This window comes from Mustela putorius, unplaced genomic scaffold (genome assembly GCF_011764305.1).
Source record: "Mustela putorius furo isolate JIRA1106 unplaced genomic scaffold, ASM1176430v1.1 tig00000785_pilon_pilon_pilon, whole genome shotgun sequence".
Taxonomy (NCBI): Eukaryota; Metazoa; Chordata; class Mammalia; order Carnivora; family Mustelidae; genus Mustela; species Mustela putorius.
Genome location: NW_025421480.1, coordinates 8,054,798 through 8,082,510, shown reverse-complemented (window position 1 = coordinate 8,082,510; position 27,713 = coordinate 8,054,798). Strand labels below are relative to the sequence as shown.

The 27,713-nt window shown below is 42.6% G+C and overlaps 1 protein-coding gene across 2 annotated transcripts in view; it reads right to left on the bottom strand.

The window, feature by feature from the left end:
• EFCAB2 (EF-hand calcium binding domain 2) overlaps positions 1 to 27,713 on the bottom strand; it is a 107,950-nt gene that overhangs the window by 28,989 nt on the left and 51,248 nt on the right. The window contains exon 2 of one of the 2 annotated variants that reach the window (XM_004756806.3): positions 24,119 to 24,203. In XM_004756806.3, the coding sequence (XP_004756863.1) occupies positions 24,119 to 24,203 (85 nt within the window). Of the gene's footprint in view, positions 1 to 24,118; positions 24,204 to 24,863; positions 25,617 to 27,713 lie in introns of those variants that run through there. The other variant, XR_006607990.1, reaches the window with a different exon arrangement.

Genomic DNA, 27,713 nt, shown 5'->3' with positions numbered 1-27,713 from the left:
CGACCGGCTCCCCAGAAGGGAGAAGCCCTGACGAGCAGCATCTGCGTTTCCACCGAGTCTACACCGTCCCCCACCCGGAGGCCAACTTGAAGCTGTGCAAGCACAGCCGCTGGGGGAGGGTTTGGGAAGAGAGACCCCCAGGGGTCCCCGACACGCACCTGCCTGGCCCCGGCACACGCGTACTCACTGCCTGGCAAGCATAAAGTCAAATACATTGACCTGCAGTTAGAAGTGGTCACCTTTGAGTATTTAGTACCTTTTCATTGTTCATAAACACATTCGTGTTGCATTTTATACAGAACAGACTGAAAACGTGTCGGTCACTGCGTGAGTCTTGCACGTCGTCCTCGTGCAGGGAGGGGTCAAGCTAATCTGGGCGCGGGTCTGGTGTCACTGTGAGTGCTGCCCCAGCGAGCGCCTTGGGTTTTTAATACGATTGCCTCCTAAGTTCGTGCAATTTACGTTTTACAGAAATCAGTCACCCAGCTTGCAGAATTCCTGAAAACGTAACCATCGGCTCTGGTGAGCTGTGGTTTGGCTGCAGAGCGGATTCCCCTGCGCTGACAGCTCCTGGCCCCCAGGTTCCTGGACAGGCTCCCCTCCGGACAGCCCACTCGCGTTCACAGAATGGAAATGAAATACATTCCTTGTAAAAAACAGCAACAACAACAACAACAACACACACACACACACTTCTCCTCGGGAAAATTTTTCTTCTTCTAAATCAAGTTCATGGGATTTTCCTTTTTTAAATTGCTGACGCCTCAATTACACCATTTCACATAAAGTCTGTAGCATCTGCAGAGCCGTCCCCTTTGCCGGAGCGAGTGTTTGCGAACCAACGCCAGAAGTCTTTATGGTTCGATACTAACAATCGGCTTCGCGCTCGCACTATCGATAACGTGATAAACACGGGGACAAAATCGGTTCAGAACACAAGCGTCACAATAAAGTCGCCCAGTAGAGGCATCTTCCTTGAATCCGCGGGTGCAGTATCACGGTTCTGACACGAGGTGGCGCCCGTGCCACGGAGCTCGGCGGAGAGTCCTCCGTTTAAAGGCAGTCTAAGGTCAAAACCGTGCCCGTGACAAGGGACGCAATTCTGAGAGAGAGAAGAGAAGGCCAAGTTCTTTACCTCCTCTACGGGACAGCTGATATTCAGCTAAGTATGAGAGAATGTTGAAAGCAATTCAAAAATGTCTAAGAAGGAACAAAAGCTGGATTTGAAAATGTTTTTCATTTATTTCATAAATATTTGCCCAACCCTACCACAGGCCAGGTACCATTTGCCGGGCAGCAGACAACAAAAGGAGGACCTTGACCTGGCAGAGGGCGTTGTCGGAGACTGACCTTCTTTTGCAAAGCCATGAAGAAACCAAAATAATGGCTAAACCTCCTTATTCAGACAAAGACTCTACTCAAAAAAAAAGGCGGGGGGGTGCTTATTTTCCTGAAGGTCTCTCTAACCAAGTGCGGATCATTTTTCCACTGCTGAAAGATGCTTTCCAAAAAGCTCTGGGTTCTAACCTGTTATTATTATTATTATTCTATTATTATTATTATTCTAACTTATTATTATTATTATTTCTCCTGCCTCCTATGTGCTAGAGTGTGCAGCCCCCAAGTGAAGAATTCAGATTTCGGTGTATCTCAGGGAAAAGTCTCTATAAGATACCAGACATTACACAGATAATAAATAAGTAATTCAGGGGCATCTTTACTCTTGTCCTAGGCAACCAAGTGCGGGAGAAAGCGTGCACGTACACAGGTCTATGTGCGAGCCTCAGGCAGTGGGAAATACCATGAAGAAATGACGGCCACCATCATCGTTACTATAACTGCGTGAGTCCACTGGGGCAGCCACAACGAATGGCCACAGCCTTCGGGGACTGACGCACAGAGACTTATTTGCTCACAGCTCTGGAGGCCGAAGTCCAGGATGGAGATGGCGGCAGGGCGGCTTTCTTCTGAGGCCTCTCCCCTGGGCTCGCAGACGGCCGCCTTCTCCCCGTGTCCACCACCACCTTTCGCGGCCACCACTTCTCACCCGGACGGAAGTCACCCTTATATAGTCACGGCTTCGGCTCCCACCAGCCACCTGCATTCCCTCTCTTAGCAGTCAGAACAATCTTTTAAAAAATGGAAATTATAGTACGGCACTCCCCTGCCTAGAACATTCCGGTGGCTCCCCACTGCACTGATGTCTGGGAGGCTCTGCCTGAGCCGGACCTGCCGGCCGCCCTGACTTGGGCTCGCAGCCGGGCCCCCAGCCACCCACCTGGCTCCCCCACCCTCCTGAGCTGATCTCGCAACACTAACCCCGGCCCCTTCAGAGGACCTCTATGTTTGCTCCCCAGTTCTTCACGGGCTGGCTCCTTCGAATCTTAAAGATCTTAACCCAAAAATGGCCTCCGGAGAAGCTTGCCCTGACCAGAGGTCTACACTGTTTCATCCCACATCACCACGCCCTCATTCGCTAACATGTCATCTTCTACCTTCCTCCCAGCAATGTGCGACACTGCCCTGTTTTATTTCCCTGAGAGCACTTGTTACTATCTGAAATCTGTCTGCTGGGATATTGTCTGCTTCTTCCCTCAAATGTGAGCCCCAGGGGGCTCCGTCAGTGAAGCAGCCAACTCTTGATTTTGGTTCAGGTGATGAGCTCAGGGTTGTGGGGTCGAGCCCCAGGCCAGGCTCCATGCTCAGCGGGGAGTCTGCTTAAGATCCTCTCTCCCTCTCCCTTCCCCCTTCCCGTTCTCTTTCTTAAAAAATAAAATAAAATAAAATAAAAGCTCCATGTGGACAGAGACGACCCTTCACTGCTACATTCTGACACTTAAAACAGACTCACACTTGATAGGGACTCACTATACATCTGTTGAATAATACATGACTTTGTAGAACACTTTAGAGATTGAGAAATGCCTTTCAATTAAAAAAGAACTTTCATTTAATTCTCACATCAATCCGTGTTATAGTCCCCATTTTAAATATAAGGAAACTAGAACTTGGAGAAGGCATTTGACTCACTCTCCAGCAGCATAACTAGCCTAAGGAGCAAAGCTGGAAGTTGGTTCTACTGTCCGACTCCTCAGAGTCTGTCGCTTAGGACTTTTGGCAGTAACATCTTCTTAGGACAAATCATGGTGGTTAATGGGATTTGAGGTGAAAAGTAGTGGCAGAGAAAAAGACCCAGATGTGGAACAGAACAAACATGGCTTTTGAATACTTCTCGTGGACCTTTTGATTATAATAAGGGCTTAATAAATGTTTACAAGATTCATTAACAAAAACATTTTTCCATTGTTGTGAAAGGGCTAAGTCATTGCAAGTTCTACACTGCCAGATGGCTGCTCACTGTCCAAACAAAACCAACAAAAAGCTCACTGTCCTGGAGTCTTCTTTTTAAAAAACAACACCGAAACACCATTTGGCAAACACGACAGTAATCCTTGTTACGAATAAGATCAATCAATGAATGCTAAAACCAGTGGGCAAAGTTTAAGGAGAAGGAAATTCTGCAGAGTCTTGTAGTATCTGCCCCAAGATGTTTACTAGTTACAAAGGGAAAAATAAAAACCTTATAGTGGGGAACCCACTATATTTTCCCCCTCGGTGGGAAAATTAAGCAAGTGAACAAGGTTGACATCACCAGTCATGAAACCTAACCACATCAAGTGCCCCTGACCTGCTCCTCTGAGAAGAATACAAAATCATTCCTCTGGCATTCCTGCCCAGAATGCATTACTTCGATCTGTGCATGGGAACACCTGGATAAGCCCAAACTGAAGGGCGTTCTACAAAATCACTGAGCAGGACTTTTGATTCACATGTATCCAGGTGACAAAAGGGAAACACGGGGGAACTGTCACAAGTTGGAGGACTGACCCCGACAACTAAATGCAACCAGGATTCTGTGTTGGCAGAGAACAGAAAGAGTAAGAAAGCCGGTGAGAGTCCCAGATCTTTGCTTCCGTAATTGTGCGACATCTGGTTAGGGCTTGACCATCAGGAGAAGGTGGGCAAAAGCATACGCAGGAATGCCCAGCACTATTTTTGGTGTTTCTGGAACTCTAAAATTAATTTCAAAATAAAATGTTTTTAGAAACACTGAGATTAAGTTTTAAAATAACATTTATTTAAAATTTTTCAAATAAAAAGCTATTTTAAAATAACAATTAATGCTTTTTTTTCCTCTGTGGTCAAAGAATGGAGAGTTCTGGTTAATCAGATATTTTTAAAGACTTACCACTTTTACACCACAGAGATATTAGCCGTTTTGCAATATAACGTTTTCTCAGATTGTCACTCATCTCTTCTTTTCTGTGAAGGTACTTTTACTTGAAATTTTTGTGATGTGGCTGAGTGGGTCAGTCTCAGAGCACATGGGGGAGGGGCAGAGGGAAAGAGATTCTCAGACTCTGTGGTGAGCACTGAGCCCAGAACCCAAAGTGAGGCTCGATCTCACGACGCGGAGATCACAACCTGAGCCCAAATCAAGAGTCTGACACTTAACTGACTTCTTCCCCCATTCCATAAGTGAACTGTCCATACGCACTTGGGATATTTCTGGATTTTCTGTTCTATTTCATTGTCTTTTATGCCACACTCTCTTCATTGTAAAGGATCTGTAATGTCTTACTATCAATTAAAGCTAAACTAACCTCCTTTCTCTTTTTTATCAGCAATTTCCTGGCTATTCTTGCTTATTTATTTTTATATGAACATGAAATTCACTTGTGTAGCTGCAGGAAAGATCTACTGGTATTTTAACTGTGACTGTGTTGAATTTGTAAGTTGATTTAGGATTACTTGACATCTTTATGAGTTCAAGTCTTCCTTTCCCACAAACATGGTATGTCTCTCCATTTGTTCAACTCTATTTTTGTATCTTTCAGGTTTTCCTAAGCTAGCATTTGTAAATTTTTTTGTTATATTTATGTCTGTAAATTTTAGCTTATAAATGGGTCTTTTCTTCTGTTTTATATCACTTGACTGGCCGTTATATAGTTGAAGGCTCTTGATTTCTGTGTATTAGTTTTTTTTCCTACTACTTTATTGGACTTTTTTTTTTCCCTGAGGTAATTTTTCCATTGGGTCTCTTGGGTTTTCTAGAGATTTCAGGTCTGCAAATAGGGATAGTTGTCATTCTCTCTTCTCTCTTTTCTACCTTCTACTATGTCATGCCCAATATTTATGCCTCCATACGTATGGAGGCAAGTATGACTTGTCTAATTGTGTTAGCTAAAACCTCTAATACTAAATTTGGGGGGCCTGGTTGGCTCAGTTAAACGTCCCACTCTTGATCTCAGCTCAGGTCTTGCCCTCGGGGCTGTGAGTTCAAACCTCGTGTTGGGCCCCATGCTGAGCATGGAGTCTACTTAAAAAAATTCTAAATAATAATGGCAAGTACGGATATTCTCATTTTGTTCCTGATTTTAACAGAAATGTTGATTGTCCTTCCCCATTAAGAAATTGGATTTTAGGCAGAGATATTTCACGTGAAGATATACATATTTTCAGATCTACTTTATTGAGTGTGATGGTTGATTTTATATGTCAGTTTGGTTGGGCTTCAGGGATGCCCTCACAGCTGGTAAAATATTATTTCTAGGTGTGTCTGTGAGGCTGTCTCCAGACGCGATTAGCATTTGAATGGCAGGCTAAGAAGATAAGAAGACCGCCCTCACCCAAGCAGGTGGTCATCATCTCATCCAACGGAGGCCTGAGCAGGAAAAAAAGGGTGGAAGAAGGGCAGATTTACTGACTTTGCTTGAACTGAGATACCAATCTCCTGCCCTGGGACACCGGTGCTCCTGCTTCTCCGGCTTTTGGACTCAGATTTACACCATCAGCTCCCCTGATCCTCTGGCTTTCAGACTGAGCCTGAATTACATCAATGGCTCTCCTGGTTCTCCAGCTTACACACAGTAGTCATGGGACTTCTTAGCTTCCATAATTGTGTGAGCCGATCCCTATAATAAATCGCCTTATCCCCTCACTCTACATATAAATATATAGATACAGATGCAGATACAGATGTAGGTATAGATGATACAGACAATTCTAATTGCTTCTGTTTCTCTGCAGAATCTGATGTATTGAGTCTTTAAAATTATGAGTGTGTATCGAATTCGGTCGAATGCCTAAGTGTCTATAGAGATGATCCTATGATATTTCCTCTCAGATCTATGAATATAATTAAATATATTAATACACCTCCCAGCATAGCACTGTTCTTTCACTCCTGGAATAAATCCCATTTTGCTTTAATACGACCCTGCATTTTGTTGCCGGCATTTCACTTATAATCTATTCATATCTAATCTAATCTAGTCTAATCACTTTTAATCTATTCATAATAATGAATAATATCTAATAACTTATAATCTATTCATAAAGTAAGATTGTTCTGGAGGATTTTTAAAATTAAGTTATTGTTATCTGTATTATAGTTATCTCTGAAAAAGAATTTGGAAGTTTGCCTTCATTTCTTATTTTCGAGAAGAACTTGGTACAAAAGTTTTTTTCAGGTTTGATAGAATTCTCCTATGAAAGCATCTGGATGGAAGGCTTTCAGTGAGAGAGCTGTCTGAAAACTTCCCTATCGATTCTGTCGAAGTGAGTATGTTTAGATGTTCTATTTTCACGGGGATCCAGATTTTGTTCATTTGTTTTGCTTTGTTTTTTTTTTGTCAATTAGCTTTAAGTGTATAACTCGGTGGTTTTTAGGAAACTCACATGGTAAGCAGCCACTACCACGACCTAATCCTAGAACAGGTCTGTCACCCCAGAAAGGATCCCGGACCTGTTAGTCCCTTCTCATTCGCCCTCCCCTCACCTCCTTGGGATCACTAACTACTGCCCCCCACCATGGATGCCAACTGTGGACACTTCCCAGAAGCGTCATACCACCGTGGCCTTCTGTGTTTGGTGTCTTCCACTTGGCATAATGTCTCCCGGGTTCACTCTCCTTGTTGCGCGGCGTGGGCCAGTTCTTTCATTCTCCTTTGCTGAAGAACATTCCAGTGTTTAGATAGACCACATTCTGTTTATTCATTCATCAGTGGATGGACACTTGAGTTTCTCCTTTTTGGCTATTAGGAATAATGTTGCTATGAACATTCATGTGCAAGTTTTTGTGTGAACATAATTTTTCATTTCTCTTGGGTACCTGCCTAGGAATAAAATTTCTGGGTCACAGAGTAACTCTGTTTTGTTTAACTTCTTGAGGAACTACAAAACTGCTTCTGAAATGGGCTGCATCATTTTACATTCCCACCAGCAGCATATGAGGGCTCTAATTTCTCCACATCCTCACGAACATTTTTTATTTTACATTAAAAAAAAATTATAGGGCGCCTGGGTGGCTCAGTGGGTTAAGCCGCTGCCTTCGGCTCAGGTCATGATCTCAGGGTCCTGGGATCGAGTCCCGCATCGGGCTCTCTGCTCAGCAGGGAGCCTGCTTCCCTCTCTCTCTCTCTCTCTGCCTGCCTCTCCATCTACTTGTGGTTTCTCTCTGTCAAATAAATAAATAAAATCTTAAAAAAAAAAATTATAGCCACTCTAGGGGATCTGAAGTAGTGTTTCTTTATGGTTTTGATTTGTGTTCCCCTAACAACTGACGATGTTTGGCATATTTTCATGTGCATGTTGGCCACGAAATATGTTCTTTGGAGAAATGTCTATTCAAATCTTTTACACACTTTTTAATTGGGCTATTTGTGTTTTTATTACTGACTTATTAAGAGCTCTCTGTAAATTCTGGATGCTGATATATGATTTGCAAATGTTTTCTCCCCTTCTGACTTATTTTCTTTACAGTAAAAAATGACTTTTTAATTTTGATTTAGTCCAATCTATCTATTTTTCTCCCTTGATGACCTGTGCTTGATGTCCTGTGTCATATTTAAGAAACCACTGCCTACTCTTTGGTTACAAAGACTTACACCCGGTGTTCTTGTAGAGTTTTACAGTTTTAGGTCCTACATGTAATCTCTTATCTAACTTTGAGATAATTTTTGCATATGGTATGTGGCAGGTGACCAACTTCATTTATTTGCTTGGATATACCCAGCTGTCTTAGCACCATTTGGTGAAAAGACTATTATTTCTCCATTGGATTTGACTTGCCAACTTTGTTGAAGAGCAGTTGACCATAAATGTAAAGGTTTATTTCCAAACTCTCAACTTTGTTGCACTGAAGGACATGGGTAGCCTCATGCCATTATGCCGGTATCACAGAGTCTTGATTACCCTAGTTTTGCTTATTTATTTATTTTCAGGATTTTTTTTTTTAAGATTTTATTTGTTTATTTGACAGCGAGAGATAGCAAGAGAAGGAACACAAGCAGGGGGAGCTGGAGAGGGAGAAGCAGGCTTCCCATTCAGCAGTGAGCCCGATGCAGGGCTCCATCCCAGGGCCCTGGGATTATGACCTGAGCCAAAGGCAGATGCTCAACCACTGAGGCCCCTAGGCACCCCAGCTATAGCTTTGTTTAAATACTGAAATTGGCAAGTGTAAGTTCGACTTTGTTCCTTTTTGAGAATGTTTGTGGCTATTCCAGGTCCCTTGCAATTCCGTACAAATTTTAGGATCAGCTTGCCAATTACTGAAAAAAAAATTTAGGGGCATCTGAGTGGCTCAGCAGGTTAAGCCTCTACCTTCGGCTTGGGTCATGATCTCAGGGTCCTGGGATGGAGCCCAGCATGGGGCTCTCTGCTCAGTGGGGAGCCTACTTCCCCCCTCTCTCTGCCTGCCTCTCTGCCTACTTGTGATCTCTGCCTAACAAATAAATAAATAAAATCTTAAAAAATTTAAAAGGCAGCTGGGATTTTGATAGGGATTATGCTGAATCTGTTGATTTGGAGAGTATTGCCAGCTTACTGGTAATAAGTGTTCCAATCCACATATATGAGTTTTGACAAACTCATATTCTACTAGAAAGCTGCCCTTTACAGCTAGATTTTCAAATTTGCTTGCACAGACTTGTACAAACTACTCTCATGATGTTTAAATTTTCTCTGTTTTGACTGTTATTTCACCCCAGTCATTGGTGACTTTTTGTGCTTTTCTCAAAGAAACCAAAAATGCCAGTGACTTGACTTTTTTTTTTTTTAACTTTTCACAAGGAACCAGGCTTTCATTTTATTTATTAGTTCCTACTGTTTCCTGGGGCCATTATGCTTTTATCTTCACCAACCCCTGTCTTCTGGTCTCTCTCAGCTCACTCTTCTTCCCTAGTTTTTTGAACTGAATATCCTGTTCATCCTCTTATGTGTTCATTTTGCTTGATAAAGGCATTCATGAATTTTGATTTGGTTGTACCTCATGGATTCTAATGCCATTTCCATTTCCATATCTCATTTCCATTATGGTTACTTTCCAGAAGTTTTCAATTTCATTGTCCTAAAATTTCCCCTTTGACCTAGAGTTGTTCTAGATTCTTAATTTTTTTTTTTCCAGATTGAGCTCCAGATGTGGATGTGGATGAGATTTCCCAGGACAGGGCATAAAGTGAAAAGAGGGATGGGGATGAGCCTCTGGGGACATTAATATGTCATCTAGAGGCCCAGTTGTCCCCAAAAGGAGCCGAGAAGGAAGAACTGGAGATGTTGGATGAAAACAGCAGGTGAACTCAGGGAAGACAAGGGAAGAGACAACTGGTGACCTCAGGAGACCACAGTTTGAATGGGAATGGGGTTGGAGGTAGAAGTCAAATTACCAATTGCACATGAAGAATGAACAGAGGCAAGGTTCTCAATCAAAACAAACTCTCCTTCGTACCAAGATTCTCAGCTATGAAGAGAAAGACAATGACAGGTTATTAGCCGGGGGTTTTACTGGGTCAGAGCTTTTTTGTTGTTGTTGTTGTTGTTTTTTCAGCATATTACCCACCTTTATTCCTTTTTTTCTTTTTTTTTTATTAATTTTTTATTTTTTATAAACATATATTTTTATCCCCAGGGGTACAGGTCTGTGAATCACCAGGTTTACACACTTCACAGCACTCACCAAAGCACATACCCTCCCCAATGTCCATAATCCCACCCCCTTCTCCCAAACCCCCTCCCCCCAGCAACCCTCAGTTTGTTTTGTGAGATTAAGAGTCACTTATGGTTTGTCTCCCTCCCAATCCCATCTTCTTTCATTTATTCTTCTCATACCCACTTAAGCCCCCATGTTGCATCACCACGTGAAAGATATGTATGTAGTGGGATATTTTGCAATGACAATGAAAACCTTTCCATCCAATTCATGGTACCTTTTTCCCCCCAGCCAAGGTGACCCGTGCATTCCACATTCACTGCCTCAGGGAGAGGAGGACTCAGCACAATACAGAGATCAGGGTGAATGCCAAGGGAAGCTGACTCACTTGTGAATGCACGGCTAGGCACTCAGACCATCCAGGCCTGCCCCTGTGCAGACTTCCTGTTTCCGGTTTGCCTTAGGCCGTGGATTCAGGAGAGCCGCTGGGTCTCTTAGGATGGAGAGCTCTCAGGGCTTGGAGAGCTGCAGTCCTTGGCTCTCCCGTGTGCGGTCTTGGGCCCTCTGGGTGATGGGGCAGCTCTGTAAGGCCACCACACGCATACACACACACACACGCACACACACACACACACACACAGAGTTAGCCATTTTCCCCCCAACCTCTAATTAAGATTCCTTTGAGCAGAGCATGGGAATCCCTCTTGCCCCATACCCTTGTCCGTAGCTGCTACTGAAAGATTTCATGTCACTGGAGGGTGCTGAAGTCCCTGTTCAAGTCTTTGCTCATTCTCTTGGTGGGGGGCTTTTTTTTAGACAGTCCCGGGTGATTCCAGTGTGGCCTCAGAATTGGAAACCATGGATCTGGTCTACGTGTCAACCTACCTACCCTCCCAGAGTTACATTTTCTTTCTAAAAGCCCAAATCCATTAGTTACCTCTCTGAGTTGAGGATTTCTGCTGTCTGCGTAGGTAACGGCATCCAGGCTTCGCAGGGCACAAACAGGACCGCTCCCTGCACAGCCCAACTCACCTTTACACACTCATTTCCAATAACAACACAAATGAGTAACATAGTCTCTGCTAATATCATTGGCACTGAATATAGAAAAAGACCATGTTGTGCACAACAATGAACCCAAACATTCAGTACATTTTGTCTTCAATATGCTTGTAACTCGGGAGAGGCAAGAGAAAGAAGCTCTTAGTGAAAAACAAAAATACTTCCAGAGTTGGGTGAGCAAAGGAAAGATGGCCAAAATGAGTTCCCAGTGAAAAGGTTGGAAACCATTACAAAATGCACCGGTAGTTTTCAGGGAAGAAACAGCAGCAACAACAACAACAATCAGACATTTGAGTGTCACATTTCAGTAATTCAGAAAATGAAACAGAAGGCGACTTCGAGTTAGGAGCTGGTGTACCTACCAGGCCTTTAAATTAACCAGAAGCCGACTTGAATTACAGCACGTGCAGCCTGGCTTCTGGCCTGGTTTCATCTTGGCATTACGCAGTGACACTTCCAAACACTGGTTTCGGAGTCCCTCAAGAGTCCCTCAAAGACTCCCCCAAAGACCCTCAAAGTCCCAAGGAGCATGAATTCCCATGCTCCTTGGGACCCTGCTCCCGTAATCGAATCTCCCTTTCACAACCACTAGAATAGCGTCCAGAACAGTCCCGTCTTTCTCACCTCCCCCAAGGAAAGACCAGATTTAGACATCTGGCCATATCTACAGATGAAACGGATGAGGTTTCTGCCACTCCCTCTGGGTACAACTTGTAGGACGCTGGATTCCATGACCACAATGAACTGTGGTCGGGACGGAGTCCCTTGCACTGGGTGTGACACAGAAGCACTGGTTACTAACCCTCAATGCCCTCCTCACTGCCCCCCAACGAGAGCTCGGGCAATTGCAAACAATTCCCAGGCTTTTTTATGCAACCACAAATATATCTGCTCTCCACAGCTTGCGGTTTGTAGGGTCAGTCATAAAGGGAGACGTTTTTTACATCATGCTTGTCAGGAGTAGCAAACAATGAAGGCTGTTCTCCTAGTCCCCATCAGCCCTCTTCAACGAGCCACAACCTAGGACATAGCCTGTTAGATATCTAGGGTCCCCAAATGCTTCCTTGGGTTCCAGAGGAGAAAATTCAATAATGCCGCTCTGCAAGGACAACGAACAGCACTACAACCAACGCCAGCAGCCAGTGGCTCACTGCACTTACGGAAGTGGCTTCTTTTAAATCCAAAATGAGTCTTCCTGATCGAAGAATGGCTTTGCTCCAAAGACTCATTCCGGGGGCCCAGCTCCCTCCATCCTGCGGTTCCGTCAATTTCAACACACGGCTTCCAGCGTCACTCGGCTTGTATGCGTCCAGCCGGAAGGGGAGAAAATACGGAGGACCATACGTGATAGGTTTTTAAGCAGCAGGTCTAAAAGTGACGCACATCATTGCCACCTACATCCCACCAGCCAGAACTCTGGCTAAACCCTACTTCCCAGCCTCCCTCTATCTTCAAGGGAATGCACGAATTTGAGCTTAGCTATACGCTCAGGAAGAATAATAAAATTAGACTACCCAATCTCTACCACAGTCAACCACCGTGGTGTGAATCACTAGCACTGCCAGGGACGAGGAGAATTAGTAGCACTATTGGCCTATATATTGGGTTGAAATGGCCTAATACGCCCTCATCAGGATTTGGGGGTAACTGTACCAGATAGAGAGCAATCCTTGTGAGAGTTCCCTAACGTACAGGTTGTGCTGCTTTGTGCCGTTTGACCTCCTTCTCTGGGCACAATTGCTTTAAGCGGAGATGAAAACTTAATCAAATATGATCTCTCTCCATGGGCCGACACCAGAAAGCCTATGACACTGTGTATCAGCATGCTGCTCCGTCATTATTTTATTTTATTTGCATTATATTGTATTTCCTATGTTAAGGAGACCAGGTTGAGGCTGTGGGAATATGAACCTGGAAATCACGGAAGATAGCCACCCAGAGGCCCCAGGAAGCACACTCTGAGACCACCGGTCCCCAGCCTCTGGCTCCCGATGTTCACAGCCGTACACCAAAATTCGCCCCGGATCCAGACAATACGGTAAACACAACAGACAGCTAGCTATAATCCAGAGTCAAGTGAGTCGGCCTCCGAAGCTATTAAATACAGAAAACATCCTCTTTATCACACAGCAAGTTAAGTGTCCCAACAGAGTAGTCGGACTCCAGGAGTTATTCGTCTGTCACGTGTATCCTATTTGGCTCCCGTTTATAAAGCCCGGGGTATGGTTTAAGGGGCTTTCTGATGCCCTCCAATACACTAAAACTTAGTGCACTTATGCACATAGACCAAGAATAAACTGGGGGAAAAAAAGAATAAACTGGAAAGCTACATCCATTCTGGACTCCGGAACGCTACTGAGACGTCATTAAAATGAACTTCAGCACAGGCTTGATTCCATCCCAAGGGAAGAGTACCATGCAACGAAAGCATGCAACCATTTGAGGAAAAAATGTAAGGGTGGGGTAAGAAAATAATGTGTACATATACACAGAATATTTCTGGAGTGATCCCTAGGAATTAGTACTTGAGTAACGAGTACTTTGGAGGGGTCCTGAGTGGCTGGTGGAAGGGAGTTAGACTTTTCTCTGTACTCTGTTCTCTTTGAATTTTTAACCATGTAAATACATTATCTATGTTTAAAAAAATGTGTTTTTTTTAAAGATTTACTTATTTTGAGAGAGAGAGAGAGAAAAAAAAAAACAAGCAAGCAGGGAAGGGGCAACAGGGGAGAGAGAGAATCCCGAAGCAGACTTCTTGCTGAGCGCAGAGCTCCACGTGGGGCTTGATCCCAGGACCCTGACATCAACCTGAGCCAAAGATTAAGAGTCAGTCACTCAAACAACTGAGCCACCCAGACACCCATAAAAATTGTATTTTTCACCTCACAAATTACAAAATTTTTCATTTTACAAACTCTTCATGTTTTCCTCATTATCTTCTCTGAACTTAAAATAATGTTGCTCATCACCAGGAAACCTGTGAGATTCCACAATTTCTTCACTTTAAATTTATTTTTTTCTTTTGTTAATTCAAGTAAAATTAAACTGATACTTTTTATTTTTTTAAAGAATGGGTATTGTGATCTTATTTCTACAGGATAGTCTCCTCCTTCATGCATTAATAAATGTATGTATACCGTGGACCTACCATGCAGCAAACACTGTTCTAGATGCTAAAATACAGCAGAGAGCAAAACAGACAGAAGGTCCTCCCTCAAAGAGATTATATTCTAGATTTTTTTCTTCCACATGTTTTCTTTTGTCCTGTCTTCCCATTCCTCCTCCTTCCTTTTGCATCAACTCCCCACCCTTCTAGCCGTGTACCTTATTACACATGGGTAAGAAAAACATCTAGAGCTACACTTGTGTAACATGAACAACTGTGCTTTCAGGAGGCAGGATTTGGGGTGATTTTTTTAAACTTTAAGAGATTATTTAATCACAGTTATAATCACAGTTCATCAAGAGGGTTGTTATAAGCAAACCAATTTTTTAAAGATTTATTTATTTTAGAGAGAGAGAGAGACCGCATGCACTGGTGGGCTGGGGGAGGGGCAAAGGGAGAGAGAGACAAGCAGACACCCCGGTGAGCAGGGACACTCCCCACCCAAACACACACACACACACACACAAACTCAGTGCTTGATCCCTGGACTCTGAGAACAAGATCTGAGCCAAAATCAAGAGTCGGTCAACACCCTCAAGTGACTGAGCCACCCAGATCTCCATAAGCAAACCTATTTTTTACAAAGCAACTGGAAAGTGAGATGATGAAAAGACAATGTATAAACCACTCTTGAGAAAAAAATATTTATTTTTACAAATAATTGTGAAATATTACAGAAAAAGTACAGAAAAAATATAACAGCCATATATCCAATATTGAGATTTAACCAATATTAACCTTTTGCCACATCTGTTCCAGATTTTTTCCTGAACAATAAAACATGGCAGAAAACAGCTAAAGCCCCACTTCCCACTCTCCATTCCGTCCCCCTCTGTCTTCAGATGACACCACTATTCTGGGGATAATATTTATCATTTCCATGCATGTCATTGTATTCACAAACAAAAGACACCATTATTTTGTAGGTTTAAAATTTATATATATTGTATCAGAACATATGCTTCCTTCTGTAATTATTTTTAACTCAACGTTGCTCTTGAAATTTATCCAAGTTATCCTCTATTCTAATTCATCAGTCATTTTGCTCATATGCGTGAACTATGTATAAATGGACCTCAGTTTTTATGATTAATTCCCTACAAAGTAGTCCATGGGTCCAACAATCCCATTCCTCTTTAACACTGTTTTTCCAGTGCACAGATACAGATCTATTGACCTGCACCGTTTTTCAAAGCTCTTTTGAGTCTCAAGCTTTCTCAAGTAATAATTGTTTTTCACTACCTGATTAAACGTATTGTGAAGGGTTGCTATTAACTTATCTTCAAACATAGCATTAAATCTGAAGAGGTAGAAATCATATTTATGGTATCTCCAGTCTTCTTTGGAAGAGTGATCCCTAATCCATCACAAAGAGGTTCTTACTACCTACTTCTTACTGAATTTTAGACAAGACCTAATACACTCTGAGTTCCTACCAACTGCTTAAGAAACTCAAGTCCCCTTATCAGCGTACAAGATGAACAGTGGATGTTGTGTGCCTCAGAGAGTCGTGCTGAGTTGAGGTGGAAGCACTGGAAAAGAGACTCGCCGCATTAGCAGGACACCGGGGGCTGCTGGGCTGCAAAAAGTTTGCCCAAAGGTGAAGAAAACAACTAGAAAATATTGGGGAAAATTTCCTACAGTGGAGGTAAGAGTAAAGGAAATATAGAATAGTCTAGAATACCAATCACGTCACTCTGCAAAGGCACTGAAACATAGCAAGGGCGCAAATGGATGTAGCTGGGGAAAGGGGATGACCAGCATGTTTATTCCAGGATTGGACCTACATCATCTTGGTTCACCAAATTCTTGAGGATTAATTCATTCCAGAGTTAATGAGAAAGGAGTGTTAAAAACATATATAACTTGATCTGACCTCCTATACTTTTCGAAATGCTTTCATGTTTCTTCATTTGCTACTCTTGACACTCCTGTGGTTTAAGTGATGCAGGAATGAGGAAAATGAATAAAAAGAGGTGGTACACAAAAATCTAAGCATAGTAATCAAAACAGTATGGTACTGGCACAAAAACAAACACATGCATCAGTAGAATAGGATAGAGATGCAAGACTATGCAATTGAGAGAAGACAGTCTTTTCAATAAATTGCATTGGGAAAACTGGACAGCTACATGCAAAAAAAGATGAAACTGGACCGCTTTCTTACACCGACTCAAGAAAAGCCCCCTCAAAATGGATTAGACCTAAATGTAAGATTCGAAACCATTAAACCTTTCTTCCCAGAAGAAAACAGAGGCAGTCATCTCTTGGACATTGCCCTTAGCAACATTTTTGTAGATCTGTCTCCTCTGGCAAGGGAAGCAAAAGCAAAAATAAACCATTGCGACTACACCAAAACAAAAAGCTTTCTCACAGTAAAGGAAACCATCAACAAAAACAGAAAGGCAATCTAGCGAATAACAGAAGATATAGCCAATAAGGGGTTAATATCCAAAATATATAGAGTGTTTATACAATGGAACACATACACACATAAAACAAACAAACAAGAAACCCAGATAATCTGATTAAAATGGGCAGAGGGCCTGACTAGATGTTTTTTCCCCTGGAAGACATCCAGATGGCCAACATGCACATGAAGAGGTGCTCAGGGAAATGCAAATCAAAACCATAATGAAATACCACCTCACACCAATCAGAATGGCTAGTCCCAAAAAGACAAAAAATAACAAGTGTGGGCAAAAAAGAAGAGAAAAGGGAAAAAAAGAGAGAGAGAAAAGGGAACCCTCGTGCAGTGTTGGTAGGAATATAAATTGGTACAACCCCCGTAGACAACAATAATGGAGGCCTTCAAAAAAATTAAAAATAGAAATACCATATGTTCCAACAGTTTCACTACTGGGTATTTATCCCAAGACAACAAAACACTAATTCAAAAAGATAGATGCACTCCCATATTTACTGCAGCATTTTTTACGACAGCCAAAATATGGAAGCAACACAAGTGTCCATCGATAGATGAACACAGATGAATGGATAGAGAAGATGTGATACACACACACACACACACACACACAGCCCGGAACATTCCTTTGCCATAAAAAAGAATGAAATCTCTCCATTCGCAACAACATGGATAGACCCGAGGGTATTATGCTAAGTGAGATGAGTCAGACAGAGAAAGACAAATACCATATGATTTCACTTATATATGGAATCTAAAAAGCAAAGGAAATGAACAAACACACAAAAACCAGACAGACCCTTAAATTCAGGGAACAGACTGGAGGCTGCCAGAGAGGAGGAGGAGGGAGGGTGGATGAAATAGATAAAGAAGATTAAGAGGTACGACTTCCAGCTATGAAATAAATAACAAATGAAAAGAACAGCATAGGGAATTAGTCAATAATATTGTAATAAGGTAAAAAAAAAAATCAATCATAGAGCCAACAACTGGCTCTACCAACTTCTAGTATACTTTTATCGTTAAGAGTCAAAGATGAAAGAACATACATTACAAAAAACTAGATTGGTTTGTGATTCAGATTTGAGTGGCATTCAAATTAAATTCATCATCTACATGGAAAAATTAATTCACTCCTTTAGAGACATTCTTTGTGGAATGTTGTGGGTTTTTTTTTTTTTCCTTTTTACCATACTAGCTTTATTTAGGTTAACTTAAATTTATTCTATTAAAACCACTCTGATGACTTTGGTTTGTTTCCAAATTCATACTCAAATGGTCTGTAATTTAACCATTTTTTTTTAAGTTTCTGAACACCAGAAAGTAAAAATAGTCAAAAGACAGATGGCATACATTTCACGCACTATGGCTAAGATCTTTAATATATAAAAAGGTAAACAATTCAATAAAAAATGGGAAAGGCCATGAACTGTCAGTTCAAACAAAAGGAAATACAAATCACTTTTAGACATACAGAAAGATGTCCATAATTAGAGAAATGAAAATTAACACTGAGTTTCTATTTTTCACATAACACATCAGCAAAAATCCTAAAGGTTGATAATTAACTTTGTTTGAGATTGTAGGGAAACAGGCACACTCATAAAATGAAGTAAGAGAACACCCTGTCAATATAGCAACTTCAGCAAAAATATGGAGATGGATGGTAGTAAAGTCAATATACTTAAAGTCACTAAACTACACACTTAAAAATGGCTAAAATGTTAAATTTTATGTTGTATATACTTACCACAATAAAACACAAGTGCGTGCGCGCACACACGCATTTGCATAGACTTTCTCTGGAAAAAACCTGTAACAACTCTTGCCTTTAAAAAGAGGATAGCTGCCTGTGTGGCTCAGTCAGTTAAGCGTCTGGTTCTTGGTTTCAGCTCAGGTCACGACCTCAGGGTCCTGAGAGGGAGTTCACGTCAGGTTCCACGTTCAGCATGGAATCTGTTTGTCCTTCCCTCTTCCCCTCACCCCTTGCCCCCACTGTTCTCTCTCTCAAATAAATAAATAAACAAACAACTAAAATCTTAAAAAGAAAACAGAGGAACTGGATAGCCATGAGTTAGAGGCAAAAAGATGTATCCAATACTACTTTTTGTACCTTAAGGATCTTATCCTGGGTCTATATATTATCTATTCAAAAACTTCATTTTCAATCAGCTGTATTGATTGAAATCTCAACACAGAGCAGGAAAATGTACGTAAGTCAAAATGTATTATGTTCGGTGCGCCTGGGTGGCTCAGTTGGTTAAGCCACTGCCTTTGGCTCAGGTCATGATCCCAAAGTCCCGGGATCGAGTCCCACATCGGGCTCCCAGCTCCATGGGGAGTCTGCTTCTCCCTCTGATCTTCTCCCCTCTCATGCTTGCTCTCTCTATCTCTCTCAAATAAATAAATAAGATATTTTTTTAAAAATGTATTATGTTCTAGGTTTTATATGAGGCAACACTAAAATGCCCCCAGTTAGTGTTATTTTTTTAAAAACCTGCCTCGATGTTTTTCAAGATGCCAAGTTGCAAACACTATTCAACAAGGAAAATGAACTGCTTCAAAAGTTAAAAGATCAAAACAGAATGCACAGAAATATGTAAAAAATTCTTCTTTTTTTTTAAGATTTTATTTGTTAATTTGACAGAGAGAGGTCACAAGAAGGCAGAGAGGCAGGCAGAGAGAGAGGAGGAAGCAGGCTCCCTGCTGAGCAGAGGGCCCCATGCGGGGCTCAATCCCAGGACCCTGGGATCATGACCTGAGCGGAAGGCAGAGAGGCTTTAACCCACTGAGCCATCCAGGCGCCGCTATGTAAAAAATTCTTATGAGAGGCTTGTTATGTATAATTACTAATCCAGAGAAAATCGAGGAAAAACAACTCTAAATTGTTTACTTCAAGAATATAAAGTGTACTACTACCACTGCTAATACCTAATTTGTTCTAAGTTTTAAATCCCAAGCTAGTTTTTTCTGAGCTGATATTGTTTTAAGAGCTTTAAAAATGTCCACTGACAACACTGGTTCTCATATTTTGGGGTCTCAGAACTCCTTTTGCAGTCTTAAACATGACAGAGATCCTCAGAAAGCCTTTCTTTCTGCGAGTTGTATTTATCTGTATTTGCCATATTAGAACTCAAAAAATTTTAAAATATTCACTTAGAAATCTTTTTTAAATATTTAAATTTTTCATTTAGAAAAACAATAAATTCATTACAAGTGTATGTTAATAACATAATTTTATGAAAAATAACTATTTTTCACAAGAACAAATTTAATTAGAGGAACGGCACCATTTTACATGTTTGCAAATCTCTGTAATGTCTGGCTTAGCAGAAGACAGCTGGATTTTCCTATCGGGTTCGGCATCCAATCTGTTGGGATATCACACATCATGTAGCTTTTCAAATACTCCAATATATACTTGAGAAAAAACGAGAATGAAAATAGCAAATACTGACTTAGATTTATTATAAAAATAGTTTTGACTTCCCAGACCCCTGAAAGGGTCCTTTCTATGAGGTGAAGGAGAAAAGTAAGTTCCTCAGAGAACCAGGAGTGGAGCCCAGGCAGTCTGATTCTGGACCCCAGGGTCGGCCCTCAGAGCCAGGAGGACAGCCGCAGGGACCCATTTTGTGATGTTTTACATAGTGGTACAGTTTCAAATTCGATCTTTCAATTTGTGCAAAGCAGAGGTAGGGAGAAGGGAGAGTAGCCTCAAAACTCATCTGTAAGGGGGCCCGGGTCTGTCCTACAAGGAAAACAGCGCCTTACCTACAGGGTAGGGAAGACACAGCCAAATGTGCTAGAAGCTTCTCCAGGAACAGCTCTCTCCTGCCCAAACCCAGCCATTATCTCTGTCTCTGGACTCTCACTGCATCCGCTTCTCGACACCGCTCTTTATGTGGAATTCTGCCTTCGATTCTTTTTCTCTCCCCAGTTTTCTTAAGAAAAAATTTGACGTGGATCAATCGCTGTGTAAGTTGAAGGCCATACAGCAAGACGGTCTGATTTATCGATGTTGGGACATGATGACCACAAGAGTTCAACCGACATATCTTCTTACACACACACACACACACACACACACACACACGAAAAGGAAAGAAAAGGTCTCCTCATGCTGAGAACTCTTGGGGTTTACTTTCCTCCCAGCTTCCCTGGAGCCCATAGGGCACCACTAGCGGTCGTCTTCCCGTTTCACAGCACATCCCCAGTTCTCGGCTCATAACTGAACATCGCTCCTTTCCACCAGGCTCCTCCCAGTCCTCCTCCAAGGACTCCTCCCCGCCCTCCGCACCTGAGTAACCGCAAGTCTGATCTCTTCTTCCGAGTTCGTTTTTTTCATTGTCTGTGTTTAGATTCCACATATACATGAAATCACAGGGGGTTTGTCTTTCTCTGATTTATTTCACGTAGCATATCCCTCAGGACTGAACCATGTTGTCACGAACAGCGGGATTTCCTCGTTTTTACGACTGAGTAACATTCCATTATGAGATAGAGATACACAAACCTATATCTGTACATCACAACTTCTTAATCCATTCATCTGTTGATGAACAACTGGGTTATTTCCATGTCTTGGGTTTTTTTTTCAATTAATTAAAAATATTTAAAAAGAAGAGTAATAAAGAACTCAGTTCTATCAGATATTAAAGCACATTTTAAATTTATAACAATTAGGATTGGGGCTCCTGGGTGGCTCAGTGGGTTAAAGCCTCTGCCTTCGGCTCAGGTCATGATCCCAGGATCCTGGGATTGAGCCCCACATCAGGCTCTCTGCTCAGCAGGGAGCCTGCTTCTTCCTCTCTCTCTGCCTGCTTCTCTGCCTACTTGTAATCTCTGTCTGTCGAATAAATAAATAAAATCTTTAAAAAAAAAAACAACAATTAGGATTAGACTGACCTAATAGAAGACTGAAAGGTAAAGCCATAGATTAGAATACACAGCTCAAGTTAGATTCAGTTATAGAAAATGCAGCATATTATAAAGTAGGTGTAACAATTCATGATGTAAATAAAATAAACTTTAGCAATTTCGGGGGAAAAAAGTCTATATTTAAACTTTCACTTTTAATCACGTGCTAAAATAAATTCTAGCTGGATTAATTGTTTTCACAATAAGGAGTGGCCAGTGGGGAAGGCAGGACCAGATCTCATCCATCCCTGCGTTCCCAGGGTCTCGTCTGGGGCCACGGGGCAGCTGCCCAAACAGAAGGAACTACTCTGAGCACCGCGTCTGCTGCTCAGCCCTTGTGCCCTCCTGGGCAAGTCACTTGGCTTCTCTGTCCCATGCAGGGCACGTGGTAATGACACCAGCTGCATGAGAACACTCGTGATGAACTTCAGAATTAACAGAAGGAATAAAGATTAGGAAGCTACATCCATCCCTCTTGCTACTATTCGAATATGCATAGCATTAATCGTTGAGTGAGAAAAATAATGCCAGTTTTCTTTGTAACCTTCTTTACATAATGAAGTAGACCATTTACATTGTAAAAATACATACTTTCCCTTGGGGCCGCAGTAAAATGTTTAAATTTTCAAAATTTTCTCCCATTCAGTGGGAGAAAGACGCATCCCACAAGCATGTCTGTTTTTCCTAAATTAGCCCTTTTACCCAGAAAAGACCTGGCATCAGTGCTCTAAGAGGGTTGGGAGGCTTTCTTTTCACTGCTTCTGTCAGGAGGCCCAAAGGCCGGAGACAGGTCCAGGGGTGCCTCCTGCGAAGGGGGAGCGGTCGAGGGGGGCGAGGAGGGAGCAGGCAGAGGCCTAGAATCTTAAAACCCTGATAGGACCTTGAGCAAACCTTTTCTATGTTTCCAGACACTGGAGATGCCAACTCTTAGCACACAAGTAAAAAGACGAAGATGAGGTCATGGACGTGAGCTCCTGGCCCCAGCGACGGGTCCAACCCGGTCACTCTCCTCCCAGGAGCTCCCACTCCGGGGTCACTCAGGCCACCTGCGCTGTGGCCCGAGCACCTGGAGACCAGCATGTGACCCGCACATGTCCGAGGCAACAGCGGAGCCAAGGCTCACTTGGGCTGACTACGGCGACGGTTCTAGAAGGTAATTCTCAGCCTCACCCCCTGTTGTAAGGCCCATAAACACAGACGAGGTGCAAAACTCAGCTTCGCAAGGTGCTGGTACAAAGCATGAACTGGACGCGCCTCTCCGTCCCTCTCCTGCAGTCACACCTGGTGCCTCCAGATGTAAGAAAAAACGAAACGATGTGTGTAGTGACAACCTGTCGCAAATACAATAACAGCGCGGGCTGCTCCTCCAGCGTAGCTCGGGTTAAAGCACTTGGAGCCTGGCCTAGTCCTAGAAGCGAGGGCACCTGCGCGTGAGCCTCCGACTGTCCTTCCCTGTCCCTTCCCGCAGCCAGGCTGGCCGCTGTGTGCGGAGGCCACAGGCCTGCCGGATGGGACCGCTGCGCTCGCTCTCCTGGAAGAATGGCTTCACAGCCGCTCCGGAACGTGACCCTACAGTGTGTGGACCCTACAGCTTCTTTGTTCTCCCGGAGAGTCTCCCTCTGCCTTTTTTTTTTTCTTTCTGGTCTCAAACCATTCCGTCTCCTTTGCTCCTGACTTACCAGTATTCATGGCTCTCTCATCTCTTATGTTCTTTTGTTTGGGTTCTTTTTTGTTATTTTACTTGGGGAACACATCATCGTTTAAGCATTATTAATCTTTCTAATTCACGGCTTGATAATACATACTTAGTTATTTTATTTGTTAAAGATTTGTTTATTTGAGAGAGAGAGAGAGAGAGCGCACAAGCAAAAGGGGCAGAGGGAGAAGGAGAGAATCTCTAAGTGCCGAGCCCAGCACGGGGCTCGATCTCACAACCCTGAGATCACAACCCGAGTTGAAACCAAGAGTCCGAGGCTCAACAGACTGCTCCACCCAGGTGCCCTATACTTATTTATTTTAAAAGCAAATTCTGTTCATTCGGTCAACAACTATTTACTAAGCACCAGCTAAGTCTCTAGCACTAATGCTCCAGCCGAGTTCACCTCCCCCGCAGAACTGACAGCCTACGGTTGAAGTGGACAATGTGGATATTCTTTTCCCAGACTATAAAGAATAAGAAACAGGATTGATCTGAAGAATAGTTAGTAAAGACCTTTCACAGAACACGGAAAATAAAAAATTTAAATAGCATAATAGGTGGTGTGCCTGGGTAGCTCCATTGGTTCAGAGTCCAACTCTTGGTTTCGACTCAGGTCATGATCTCATGGGTTGAGGGATGGAGCCCCACATTGGGCACTGCACTCAGCAGGGAGTCTGCTTGAAGATTCTCTCCCTCCACCCCTACCCCCCTACAGACCCATCCACACTCTCTCAAATCAAGGATAGATAGATACATAGATAGCATAATAAATCCAAGGACTGAAAAAAAGACAGGAGGCCTCTTCTACTGTATGAGTTGCATCAACAATTTAGAATTAAGACAAAGAAAACATTGCCAAACCTCACATCCACTGTATTATTCGCCTCGTGGTCAAACACTTCAAAAGCCTCCTTGATTTTTCTGTGATATTCTGCTACGACTAGCTCTGCAAAAGACAAAGTAATAAAAAGTGTTTACTCTATCTTTGAATGCAAAAACAAAAATTTCAACCACTAAGCTAGGAATGAACGAACATTCATTTCCCGAGGCACGAGTCACAAACAACACAGTACCAGAGGCGCAGTGCTCTTGAGTACACAATGTCCATAGTCCTGGGGCCACCACGTGGATCAAGACACAGAATGCTTTCCAACACAGCCTATCTTCTGTCTCAAGTAGTCTGGACAGAGTCCCAGCCCAAGAGGCAGAAGGAATCCAGCTCCATGGATAGGTTGTGGCTCACTGGTGTGTCTGCCTGTGCACTTAAGGAGGGCTGACCTTGGGGTAGGAGCTAGGCAAAAGCAACACGAGACAGTCTCTCAAAAGGCTTTCAAACTAGTTTTGAGACTAAGATTTACTTATGAGAAACAACTACAAAGAGGAGCCTGGGTGGCTCAGTTGTTAAGCATCTGCCTTTGGCTCAGCTCATGATCCCAGTGTCCTAGGCCCGAGCCCCGGATCAGGCTCTGCATTCAGTGGGAAGCTTGCTTCTCCCTCTCCCACTCCCCTTGCTTGTGTTTCCTCTCTGGCTGTTTCTCTTTGTCAAATAAAAATCTTCAAAAAAAAAAAAAAAAGAAAGAAAGAAAGAATCTAAAAAGTCATTTAGTCAATAAATATCTATTGAGTCTCTACTAGGTTCTAGACATTATTCTAAGTGCTAACATTATAGCAAGGAACAAAACAGGCAAAAATGCCTACCTCCACGGAGCTGTTTTTATTGGGAGAGATATATAAGTTTATACATATTTGGTAAAACTACACTGTCAGTCAAATGGTGCTGGAAAAAATAAAGCAGGTAAGACACAGAGCGTCTGGGGGAGGGGTCTTGAGAAAGGGGTGGGGGGGGTTGGTACTGGAAAACCTCCTTAGTAATACGATGATTTTTGCACCTGGGAAAGAGCCAGCTTTATGAATATCTGCAGGAGTTTTTAGCCAAATAGAACAGCAGAGGCAGAATGGTAGGAAATAAAGTCAGAGAAGTGTGAATTTTGGGGTAGAGCCAGGTTCTACATGATCTCTGATAGTGCTTTAAAGGTTCTGTCATTTACTTTAAATGAGAGGATGAACCACTGGAGGGTTCTAGGCAGTGACGTGACATGGCCTGGCTTTTATAGTCACCTCAGCTATAATCTTAAGAATATCCCAGAAAGGGACAAGGATCTAAGGAGACACCAGTCACTGCGGTGTCCTGGGGAGAGTCGAATGGTGGCAGGGATGGTGGCGGAAGCAGTCGAAGATGGTGAGAAATGATAGGATTCCGGATATAATCGAAAGCGCAGAGCCGACAAGACTTGCTGATAGGTTTGATGTTAGACGCAGAGGAAAAGAAAGCTCTTGAGGTTGACTCCAAGGTGTTTGGCTGAGTGGAGTAAAAGAAAAAATAATGCAATCAAGTCTTAAAATTTATTTTTCAAATAATAACATAGGACACCCATAAAGAAAGAGATAAAGTTCATATACTCTTTTTGATTATAAATACAATACCATCAAATTATAGAAAACAGGAAAAGCTTTTCATATTCCCATTACCCTAACAGAACCACTAATCACTTGGCTATATTTTCCTCCAATCTTTCTTCATACACAACCTTTTACATGTATCACTTAGGAGCTACCACTCATTCACTCAACAAAACCTTACTGAATGAGACATTATGTACCAGATTCTGTGCCAGATGCTGTATCTACATTTATAACCAGAAAGGTATGTATCAGTCAAAGTTCACAGAGGTCTGGGGTGCCTGGACGGCTCAGTTGGTTGAGCACCAGACTCTTTTTTTTCATAAAGTTTTTTTTTTTTTTTAATTTATTTGACAGACAGAGATCACAAGTAGGCAGAGAGGCAGGCAGAGAGAGAGGAGGAAGCAGGCTCCCCACTGAGCAGAGAGCCCGATGTGGGGCTCGATCCCAGGACCCTGGGAACATGACCCAAGCTGAAGGCAGAGGCTTTAACCCACTGAGCCACCCAGGTGCCCCGAGCACCAGACTCTTGATGTCAGCTTAGCTCACGATCTTGGAGTCCTGGGATCGAGGCCTCCCTCGAGCTCTGCACACTGTGCTTGGAGTCTCTTTGGGATTCTCTCTCTCCCTCTCCCTCTGATCCTCCCCTCACTCAGGCTCTCTCTCTCTCTCAAAAAACACAAACAAAAGAAAACAAATAAAGAATAAAGCTCAGGGGCAGCTGGGTGGCTCAGTGGGTTGGGCCTCTGCCCTCAGCTCAGGTCATGGTCTCAGGGCTCTGGGATCAAGCCCCACATTGGGCTCTCTGCTCAGTGTGGAGCCTGCTTCCTCCTTCTCTCTCTCTGCCTGCCTCTCTGCCTGTGACCTTTGTCTGTCAAATAAATAAAATTAAATTTAAAAAAAATTATAAAGCTCAGAGCAGAGTTGCCAAGCAGCAGAACTAGACTGAACCAGATTTTTCTCACTAGAGGGATCCTGTTCTCTCCCACACTCTATCCCCCCCCCCCCACATAACTGCTAGTACTCATCAGTTTAAAAACCTTAACTCTTCATCTCTTCACTCAAATGTTATACTCTTCCAGGCTACAACATAACCTACATAACCTTCAATTTTTAACAGCACCAAAGGGATACACCACAATTTATTGATATTAATTTTTATCATTAGAAATATGGCAGGGGTGCCTGGGTGGCTCATTGGGTTAAGCCTCTGCCTTCGGCTCAGGTCATGATCCCAGAGTCCTGAGATGGAGCCCCACATTGGGTCTCTGCTCAGCGGGGAGCCTGCTTCCCTCTCTCTCTCTCTGCCTGCCTCTCTGCCTACTTGTGATCTCTGCCTGTCAAATAAATTAAAAATATATATATGGCATTGAACCACTGTTGCTAATTTAATAAGCAAAAAAATAATTATCTCACTATTTAAATTTATACTTCCTTGATTCCAAGTGACTCTGAATGATGATCCAAACGCTTGTATGTGATCTGCTTTCTACGATGTGAGCCAGCTGGTTCTTGCTCTCTGCTCACTCCTACTAGGATCTTCCATTTTTTTCTTAGCAGTTTGTATGCGCTCTTTTTTTTTTTTTTTAAGATTTTATTTATTTATTTGAGAGAAAGAGAGACAGTGAAAGAGGGACTACAAGCAGGGGAGGTGGGAGAGGGAGAATCAGGCTTCCCACTGAGCAGGAAGCTGGATGTGGAGCTTGATCCTAGGTCGTGATCCCTGAGCCAAAGGCACTCGCTTAACGACTGAACTACCCAGGCGCCCTGATGTATGTGCTCTTTAAGCAATGACTTAACCCCGTGTCATAATTACTGCAAACAATTTTTCAAGTCAGTTGTTTGCGTTTCTTTTTTTTTTTAAATAAAACCAGTTTCATATCCTGCTGATCACCAATATGATACATGATTACTGGAGAAAAAGAAAAGGATATGCAGGAAGAGTTTAGATTAAGTAAAAACCACTTTGAATCCTACCATCCAGGGTTAGCTACTG